The following is an 11,169-nucleotide window of genomic DNA, read 5'->3' on the forward strand; positions in this document are numbered from 1 at the left end:
CTTTTCACAGATTTGAATAAGTAACTGGTGTTTTTGAGGGGTTAAATGGCTTTGGGCCACTAATTTCACACCACATTTACATACCTAGTGATGCCACACATCAAATTCAGATCACTTCAGCCTGGCCCAAACAGGTTCTGGGTATCAGAACTGGCATCAAAGTGGGCAAAACCCCAGTTTTCACAAATTTGAATAAGTAACTGGTGTTTTTGAGGGATTAAATGGCGTTGGGCCACTGATCTAACACCACACTTACATACCTAGTGATGCCACACATCAAATTCAGATCACTCCAGCCTGGCCCAAACAGGTTCTGGGCATCAGAACTGGCATCAAAGTGGGAAAAACCCACTTTTCACAGATTTGAATAAGTAACTGGTGTTTTTGAGGGGTTAAATGGCTTTGGGCCACTGATTTCACACCACATTTACATACCTAGTGATGCCCCAGATCAAATTCAGATCCCTCCAGCCTGGCCCAAACAGGTTCTGGGCATCAGAACTGGCATCAATGTGGGCAAATGGTCAGTTTTCACAGATTTGAATAAGTAACTGGTGTTTTTGAGGGGTTAAATGGCTTTGGGCCACTGATCTCTCACCACATTTACATACCTAGTGATGCCACACATCAAATTCAGATCACTCCAACCTGGCCCAAACAGGTTCTGGGCATCAGAACTGGCATCAAAGTGGGCAAAACCCCAGTTTTTACAGATTTGAATAAGTAACTGGTGTTTTTGAGGGGTTAAATGGCTTTGGGCCACTGATCTCACACCACATTTACATACCTAGTTATGACACACATCAAATTCAGATCACTCCAGCCTGGCCCAAACAGGTTCTGGGCATCAGAACTTGCATCAAAGTGGGAAAATGGTCAGTTTTCACAGATTTGAATAAGTAACTGGTGTTTTTCAGGGGTTAAATGGCTTTAAGCCACTGATCTCACACCATATGTACATACCTAGTGATGCCACACATCAAATTCACATCACTACAGCCTGGCCCAAACAGGTTCTGGGCATCAGAACTGGCATCAAAGTAGGAAAAACCCCAGTTTTCAAAGATTTGAATAAGTAACTGGTGTTTTTGAGGGGTTAAATGGCTTTGGGCCACTGATTTCACACCACATTTACATACCTAGTGAGGCCCCACATCAAATTCAGATCCCTCCAGCCTGGCCCAAACAGATTCTGGGCATCAGAACTGGCATCAAAATGGTCAAAACCCCAGTTTTCACAGATTTGAATAAGTAACTGCTGTTTTTGAGGGGTTAAATGGCTTTGGGCCACTGATCTCACACAACATTTACATACCTAGTGATGCCCCACATCAAATTCAGATCACTCCAGCCTGGACCAAACAGGTTCTGGGCATCAGAACTGGCATCAAAATGGGCAAAACTCCAGTTTTCACAGATTTGAATAAGTAACTGGTGTTTTTGAGGGGTTAAATGGCTTTGGGCCACTGATCTAACACCACACTTACTTACCTAGTGATGCCCCATATCAAATTCAGATCCTTCCAGCCTGGCCCAAACAGGTTCTGGGCATCAGAACTGGCATCAAAATAGGCAAAACCCCAGTTTTCACAGATTTGAATAAGTAACTGGTGTTTTTGAGGGGTTAAATGGCTTTGGGCCACTGATCTCACACCACATTTACATACCTAGTGATGCCCCACATCAAATTCAGATCACTTAAGTCTGGCCCAAACAGGTGCTGGGTATCAGAACTGGCATCAAAGTGGGCAAAACCCCAGTTTTCACAGATTTGAATAAGTAACTGGTGTTTTTGAGGGATTAAATGGCTTTGGGCCACTGATCTAACACCACACTTACATACCTAGTGATGCCACACATCAAATTCAGATCACTCCAGCCTGGCCCAAACAGGTTCTGGGCATCAGAACTGGCATCAAAGTGGGAAAAACCCACTTTTCACAGATTTGAATAAGTAACTGGTGTTTTTGAGGGGTTAAATGGCTTTGGGCCACTGATCTCACACCACATTTACATACCTAGTTATGACACACATCAAATTCAGATCACTCCAGCCTGGCCCAAACAGGTTCTGGGCATCAGAACTTGCATCAAAGTGGGAAAATGGTCAGTTTTCACAGATTTGAATAAGTAACTGGTGTTTTTCAGGGGTTAAATGGCTTTAAGCCACTGATCTCACACCATATGTACATACCTAGTGATGCCACACATCAAATTCACATCACTACAGCCTGGCCCAAACAGGTTCTGGGCATCAGAACTGGCATCAAAGTAGGAAAAACCCCAGTTTTCAAAGATTTGAATAAGTAACTGGTGTTTTTGAGGGGTTAAATGGCTTTGGGCCACTGATTTCACACCACATTTACATACCTAGTGAGGCCCCACATCAAATTCAGATCCCTCCAGCCTGGCCCAAACAGATTCTGGGCATCAGAACTGGCATCAAAATGGTCAAAACCCCAGTTTTCACAGATTTGAATAAGTAACTGCTGTTTTTGAGGGGTTAAATGGCTTTGGGCCACTGATCTCACACAACATTTACATACCTAGTGATGCCCCACATCAAATTCAGATCACTCCAGCCTGGACCAAACAGGTTCTGGGCATCAGAACTGGCATCAAAATGGGCAAAACTCCAGTTTTCACAGATTTGAATAAGTAACTGGTGTTTTTGAGGGGTTAAATGGCTTTGGGCCACTGATCTAACACCACACTTACTTACCTAGTGATGCCCCATATCAAATTCAGATCCTTCCAGCCTGGCCCAAACAGGTTCTGGGCATCAGAACTGGCATCAAAATAGGCAAAACCCCAGTTTTCACAGATTTGAATAAGTAACTGGTGTTTTTGAGGGGTTAAATGGCTTTGGGCCACTGATCTCACACCACATTTACATACCTAGTGATGCCCCACATCAAATTCAGATCACTTAAGTCTGGCCCAAACAGGTGCTGGGTATCAGAACTGGCATCAAAGTGGGCAAAACCCCAGTTTTCACAGATTTGAATAAGTAACTGGTGTTTTTGAGGGATTAAATGGCTTTGGGCCACTGATCTAACACCACACTTACATACCTAGTGATGCCACACATCAAATTCAGATCACTCCAGCCTGGCCCAAACAGGTTCTGGGCATCAGAACTGGCATCAAAGTGGGAAAAACCCACTTTTCACAGATTTGAATAAGTAACTGGTGTTTTTGAGGGGTTAAATGGCTTTGGGCCACTGATTTCACACCACATTTACATACCTAGTGATGCCCCAGATCAAATTCAGATCCCTCCAGCCTGGCCCAAACAGGTTCTGAGCATCAGAACTGGCATCAAAGTGGGCAAAACCCCAGTTTTCACAGATTTGAATAAGTAACTGGTGTTTTTGAGGGATTAAATGGCGTTGGGCCACTGATCTAACACCACACTTACATACCTAGTGATGCCACACATCAAATTCAGATCACTCCAGCCTGGCCCAAACAGGTTCTGGGCATCAGAACTGGCATCAAAGTGGGAAAAACCCACTTTTCACAGATTTGAATAAGTAACTGGTGTTTTTGAGGGGTTAAATGGCTTTGGGCCACTAATTTCACACCACATTTACATACCTAGTGATGCCACACATCAAATTCAGATCACTTCAGCCTGGCCCAAACAGGTTCTGGGTATCAGAACTGGCATCAAAGTGGGCAAAACCCCAGTTTTCACAGATTTGAATAAGTAACTGGTGTTTTTGAGGGATTAAATGGCGTTGGGCCACTGATCTAACACCACACTTACATACCTAGTGATGCCACACATCAAATTCAGATCACTCCAGCCTGGCCCAAACAGGTTCTGGGCATCAGAACTGGCATCAAAGTGGGAAAAACCCACTTTTCACAGATTTGAATAAGTAACTGGTGTTTTTGAGGGGTTAAATGGCTTTGGGCCACTGATTTCACACCACATTTACATACCTAGTGATGCCCCAGATCAAATTCAGATCCCTACAGCCTGGCCCAAACAGGTTCTGAGCATCAGAACTGGCATCAAAGTGGGCAAAACCCCAGTTTTCACAGATTTGAATAAGTAACTGGTGTTTTTGAAGGGTTAAATGGCTTTGGGCCACTGATCTCACACCATATTTACATACCTAGTGATGCCGCACATCAAATTCACATCACTACAGCCTGGCCCAAACAGGTTCTGGGCATCAGAACTGGCATCAAAGTGGGCAAAACCCCAGTTTTCACAGATTTGAATAAGTAACTGGTGTTTTTGAGGGGTTAAATGGCTTTGGGCAACTGATCTCACACAATATTTACATACCTAGTGATGCCGCACATCAAATTCACATCACTACAGCCTGGCCCAAACAGGTTCTGGGCATCAGAACTGGCATCAAAGTGGGCAAAACCCCAGTTTTCACAGATTTGAATAAGTAACTGGTGTTTTTGAGGGGTTAAATGGCTTTGGGCACTGATTTCACACCACAGTTACATACCTAGTGATGCCCCATATCAAATTCAGATCCTTCCAGCCTGGCCCAAACAAGTTCTGGGTATCAGAACTGGCATCAAAGTGGGCAAAACACCAGTTTTCACAGATTTGAATAAGTAACTGGTGTTTTTGAGGGGTTAAATGGCTTTGGGCCACTGACCTCACACCACATTTACATACCTAGTGATGCCCCATATCAAATTCAGATCCTTCCAGCCTGGCCCAAACAGGTTCTGGGCATCAGAACTGGCATCAAAGTGGTCATAACCCCAGTTTTCACAGATTTGAATAAGTAACTGGTGTTTTTGAGGGGTTAAATGGCTTTGGGCCACTGATCTCACACCAAATTTACATACCTAGTGGTGCCCCACATCAAATTCAGATCACTCCAGTCTGGACCAAACAGGTTCTGGGCATCAGAACTGGCATCAAAGTGGGCAAAACCCCAGTTTCCACAGATTTGAATAAGTAACTGGTGTTTTTGAGGGGTTAAATGGCTTTGGGCCACTGATCTCACACCACATTTACATACCTAGTGATGTCGCACATCAAATTCAGATCACTTCAGCCTGGCCCAAACAGGTTCTGGGTATCAGAACTGGCATCAAAATGGGCAAAACGCCAGTTTTCACAGATTTGAATAAGTAACTGGTGTTTTTGAGGGGTTAAATGGCTTTGGGCCACTGATCTCACACCACATTTACATACCTAGTGATGCCGCACATCAAATTCAGATCCCTCCAGCCTGGCCCAAACAGGTTCTGGGCATCAGAACTGGCATCAAAGTGGGCAAAATCCCAGTTTTCACAGATTTGAATAAGTAACCGGTGTTTTTGAGGGGTTAAATGGCTTTGGGCCACTGATCTAACACCACACTTACATACCTACTGATGCCCCATATCAAATTCAGATCTTTACAGCCTGGCCCAAACAGGTTCTGGGCATCAGAACTGGCATCAAAGTGGGCAAAACCCCAGTTTTCACAGATTTGAATAAGTAACTGGTGTTTTTGAGGGGTTTAATGGCTTTGGGCCACTGATCTCACACCACATTTACATACCTAGTGATGCCTCACATCAAATTCAGATCACTCCAGCCTGGCCCAAACAGGTTCTGGGCATCAGAACTGGCATCAAAGTGGGCAAAACCCCAGTTTTCACAGATTTGAATAAGTAACTGGTGTTTTTGAGGGGTTTAATGGCTTTGGGCCACTGATCTCACAACACATTTACATACCTAGTGATGCCCCACATCAAATTCAGATCACTTCAGCCTGGCCCAAACAGGTTCTGGGTATGAGAACTGGCATCAAAGTGGGCAAAACCCCAGTTTTCACAGATTTGAATAAGTAACTGGTATTTTTGAGGGGTTAAATGGCTTTGGGCCACTAATCTAACACCACATTTACATACCTAGTGATGCCACACATCAAATTAGATCACTCCAGCCTGGCCCAAACAGGTTCTGGGCATCAGAACTGGCATCAAAGTGGGAAAAACCCACTTTTCACAGATTTGAATAAGTAAATGGTGTTTTTCAGGGGTTAAATGGCTTTGGGCCACTGATCTCACACCACATTTACATACCTAGTGATGCCACACATCAAATTCAGATCACTCCAGCCTGGCCCAAACAGGTTCTGGGCATCAGAACTGGCATCAATGTGGGCAAATGGTCAGTTTTCACAGATTTGAATAAGTAACTGGTGTTTTTGAGGGGTTAAATGGCTTTGGGCCACTGATCTCTCACCACATTTACATACCTAGTGATGCCACACATCAAATTCAGATCACTCCAACCTGGCCCAAACAGGTTCTGGGCATCAGAACTGGCATCAAAGTGGGCAAAACCCCAGTTTTTACAGATTTGAATAAGTAACTGGTGTTTTTGAGGGGTTAAATGGCTTTGGGCCACTGATCTCACACCACATTTACATACCTAGTTATGACACACATCAAATTCAGATCACTCCAGCCTGGCCCAAACAGGTTCTGGGCATCAGAACTTGCATCAAAGTGGGCAAATGGTCAGTTTTCACAGATTTGAATAAGTAACTGGTGTTTTTCAGGGGTTAAATGGCTTTAAGCCACTGATCTCACACCATATGTACATACCTAGTGATGCCACACATCAAATTCACATCACTACAGCCTGGCCCAAACAGGTTCTGGGCATCAGAACTGGCATCAAAGTAGGAAAAACCCCAGTTTTCAAAGATTTGAATAAGTAACTGGTGTTTTTGAGGGGTTAAATGGCTTTGGGCCACTGATTTCACACCACATTTACATACCTAGTGAGGCCCCACATCAAATTCAGATCCCTCCAGCCTGGCCCAAACAGATTCTGGGCATCAGAACTGGCATCAAAATGGTCAAAACCCCAGTTTTCACAGATTTGAATAAGTAACTGCTGTTTTTGAGGGGTTAAATGGCTTTGGGCCACTGATCTCACACAACATTTACATACCTAGTGATGCCCCACATCAAATTCAGATCACTCCAGCCTGGACCAAACAGGTTCTGGGCATCAGAACTGGCATCAAAATGGGCAAAACTCCAGTTTTCACAGATTTGAATAAGTAACTGGTGTTTTTGAGGGGTTAAATGGCTTTGGGCCACTGATCTAACACCACACTTACTTACCTAGTGATGCCCCATATCAAATTCAGATCCTTCCAGCCTGGCCCAAACAGGTTCTGGGCATCAGAACTGGCATCAAAATAGGCAAAACCCCAGTTTTCACAGATTTGAATAAGTAACTGGTGTTTTTGAGGGGTTAAATGGCTTTGGGCCACTGATCTCACACCACATTTACATACCTAGTGATGCCCCACATCAAATTCAGATCACTTAAGTCTGGCCCAAACAGGTGCTGGGTATCAGAACTGGCATCAAAGTGGGAAAAACCCACTTTTCACAGATTTGAATAAGTAACTGGTGTTTTTGAGGGGTTAAATGGCTTTGGGCCACTGATTTCACACCACATTTACATACCTAGTGATGCCCCAGATCAAATTCAGATCCCTCCAGCATGGCCCAAACAGGTTCTGAGCATCAGAACTGGCATCAAAGTGGGCAAAACCCCAGTTTTCACAGATTTGAATAAGTAACTGGTGTTTTTGAGGGGTTAAATGGCTTTGGGCCACTGATCTAACACCACACTTACTTACCTAGTGATGCCCCATATCAAATTCAGATCCTTCCAGCCTGGCCCAAACAGGTTCTGGGCATCAGAACTGGCATCAAAGTGGGCAAAACCCCAGTTTTCACAGATTTGAATAAGTAACTGGTGTTTTTGAGGGGTTAAATGGCTTTGGGCCACTGATCTCACACCATATTTACATACCTAGTGATGCCGCACATCAAATTCACATCACTACAGCCTGGCCCAAACAGGTTCTGGGCATCAGAACTGGCATCAAAGTGGGCAAAACCCCAGTTTTCACAGATTTGAATAAGTAACTGGTGTTTTTGAGGGGTTAAATGGCTTTGGGCAACTGATCTCACACAATATTTACATACCTAGTGATGCCGCACATCAAATTCACATCACTACAGCCTGGCCCAAACAGGTTCTGGACATCAGAACTGGCATCAAAGTGGTCAAAATCCCAGTTTTCACAGATTTGAATAAGTAACTGGTGTTTTTGAGGGGTTAAATGGCTTTGGGCCACTGATCTCACACCACATTTACATACCTAGTTATGTCGCACATCAAATTCGGATCACTTCAGCCTGGCCCAAACAGGTTCTGGGTATCAGAACTGGCATCAAAATGGGCAAAACGCCAGTTTTCACATATTTGAATAAGTAACTGGTGTTTTTGAGAGGTTAAATGGCTTTGGGCCACTGATCTAACACCACACTTACATACCTAGTGATGCCCCATATCAAATTCAGATCCTTCCAGCCAGGCCCAAACAGGTTCTGGGCATCAGAACTTGCATCAAAGTGGGCAACTGGTCAGTTTTCACAGATTTGAATAAGTAACTGGTGTTTTTCAGGGGTTAAATGGCTTTGGGCCACTGATCTCACACCACATTTACATACCTAGTGATGCCACACATCAAATTCAGATCACTCCAGCCTGGCCCAAACAGGTTCTGGGCATCAGAACTGGCATCAAAGTGGGAAAAACCCACTTTTCACAGATTTGAATAAGTAACTGGTGTTTTTCAGGGGTTAAATGGCTTTGGGCCACTGATATCACACCACATTTACATACCTAGTGATGCCCCAGATCAAATTCAGATCCCTCCAGCCTGGCCCAAACAGGTTCTGAGCATCAGAACTGGCATCAAAGTGGGAAAAACCCACTTTTCACAGATTTGAATAAGTAACTGGTGTTTTTGAGGGGTTAAATGGCTTTGGGCCACTGATTTCACACCACATTTACATACCTAGTGATGCCACACATCAAATTCAGATCAAATCTGTGAAAACTAGCCATTTGCCCACTTTGATGCCAGTTCTGATGCCCAGAACCTGTTTGGGCCAGGCTGGAGTGATCTGAATTTGATGTGTGGCATCACTAGGTATGTAAATGTGGTGTGAAATCAGTGGCCCAAAGCCATTTAACCCCTCAAAAACACCAGTTACTTATTCACATCTGTGAAAACTGGGGTTTTGCCCACTTTGATGCCAGTTCTGATGCGCAGAACCTGTTTGGGCCAGGCTGGAGTGATCTGAATTTGATGTCTGGCATCACTAGGTATGTAAATGTGGTGTGAGATCAGTGGCCCAAAGCCATTTAACCCCTCAAAAACACCAGTTACTTATTCAAATCTGTGAAAACTGGGGTTTTGCCCACTTTGATGCCAGTTCTGATGCCCAGAACCCTTTTGGGCCAGGCTGGAGTGATCTGAATTTGATGTGGGGCATCACTAGGTATGTAAATGTGGTGTGAGATTAGTGGCCCAAAGCCATTTAACCCCTCAAAAACACCAGTTACTTATTCAAATCTGTGAAAACTGGCCATTTGCCCACTTTGATGCCAGTTCTCATGCCCAGAACCTGTTTGGGCCAGGCTGGAGTGATCTGAATTTGATGTGTGGCATCACTAGGTATGTAAATGTGGTGTGAGATCAGTGGCCCAAAGCCATTTAACCCCTCAAAAACACCAGTTACTTATTCAAATCTGTGAAAACTGGGGTTTTGCCCACTTTGATGCCAGTTCTGATGCCCAGAACCTGTTTGGGCCAGGCTGTAGTGATCTGAATTTGATGTCTGGCATCACTAGGTATGTAAATGTGGTGTGAGATCAGTGGCCCAAAGCCATTTAACCCCTCAAAAACACCAGTTACTTATTCAAATCTGTGAAAACTGGGGTTTTGCCCACTTTGATGCCAGTTCTGATGCCCAGAACCTGTTTGGGCCAGGCTGGAGTGATCTGAATTTGATGTGGGGCATCACTAGGTATGTAAATGTGGTGTGAGATCAGTGGCCCAAAGCAATTTAACCCCTCAAAAACACCAGTTACTTATTCAAATCTGTGAAAACTGACCATTTGCCCACTTTGATGCCAGTTCTGATGCCCAGAACCTGTTTGGGCCAGGCTGGAGTGATCTGAATTTGATGTGTGGCATCACTAGGTATGTAAATGTGGTGTGAAATCAGTGGCCCAAAGCCATTTAACCCCTCAAAAATACCAGTTACTTATTCAAATCTGTGAAAACTGGCCATTTGCCCACTTTGATGCCAGTTCTCATGCCCAGAACCTGTTTGGGCCAGGCTGGAGTGATCTGAATTTGATGTGTGGCATCACTAGGTATGGAAATGTGGTGTGAAATCAGTGGCCCAAAGCCATTTAACCCCTCAAAAACACCAGTTACTTATTCACATCTGTGAAAACTAACCATTTGCCCACTTTGATGCCAGTTCTGATGCCCAGAACCTGTTTGGGCCAGGCTGGAGTGATCTGAATTTGATGTATGGCATCACTAGGTATGTAAATGTGGTGTGAGGTCAGAGGCCCAAAGCCATTTAACCCCTCAAAAACACCAGTTACTTATTCAAATCTGTGAAAAGTGGGTTTTGCCCACTTTGATGCCAGTTCTGATGCCCAGAACCCCTTTGGGTCAGGCTGGAGTCACTTGAGTTTGATTAGAGGCATCACTAGATATGCAATTGTCATGTTAGATCAGTGGCCCAAAGCTATTTAACCCTTTCACTAACATACTTTGGTGCCCACTTTGATGCCCATTTTTTTGCCAGTTTTATAATTTTCGCAGCTGAGTTTCAGTGTATTTATATTAGGGCTCATCAGTGCATTGTATTTTATTATTGTGATGTGTTATTTTTGTTGTTCAATGCATAAAAAACTGAAAAAAACTAAATTGCCGAATAAGAAACCAACTTCAGCATCGTCCAGAACATCTCCAGACTATCTGTGGCCTCCAGCACCTCCGCTACCAATCTGCCTGTGGCTTCCAGGATGTCTGCACCTGTCTGAGGTCTCCAGGACGTCTGCGGCTTCCAATACCTCAGTTACCTGTCTGCCTGTGGGTGTCAGTACCTCTGCAGCCTGTCTGCAGTCTTCAGGACTTCTGCTGTATGCCTGTGACTGGTAGTGCCTCTGCTACTCGTCCCAGGTCTTCCAGGATATCTTCTCCATGTCCGTCCCCGGCTTTCAGTCTCCTGTCTCCCTACAGCCTCCATTACCTCACTTTGTGAGCCCTTCACAGAATCCAAGACCAT

At 44.3% G+C, this 11,169-nt stretch overlaps 1 protein-coding gene across 1 annotated transcript in view; it reads right to left on the bottom strand.

The window, feature by feature from the left end:
• The window catches only part of LOC142258984 (uncharacterized), a 46,317-nt gene extending 35,148 nt beyond the window's left edge, over window positions 1–11,169 (bottom strand). Inside the window, exon 1 of the mRNA XM_075331525.1 lies at window positions 11,134–11,169. Coding sequence (XP_075187640.1) covers window positions 11,134–11,169 — 36 coding nt within the window. The remainder of the gene's footprint in view (window positions 1–11,133) is intronic.

The sequence above is a fragment of the Anomaloglossus baeobatrachus genome (assembly GCF_048569485.1).
Source record: "Anomaloglossus baeobatrachus isolate aAnoBae1 chromosome 5 unlocalized genomic scaffold, aAnoBae1.hap1 SUPER_5_unloc_20, whole genome shotgun sequence".
NCBI lineage: Eukaryota > Metazoa > Chordata > Amphibia > Anura > Aromobatidae > Anomaloglossus > Anomaloglossus baeobatrachus.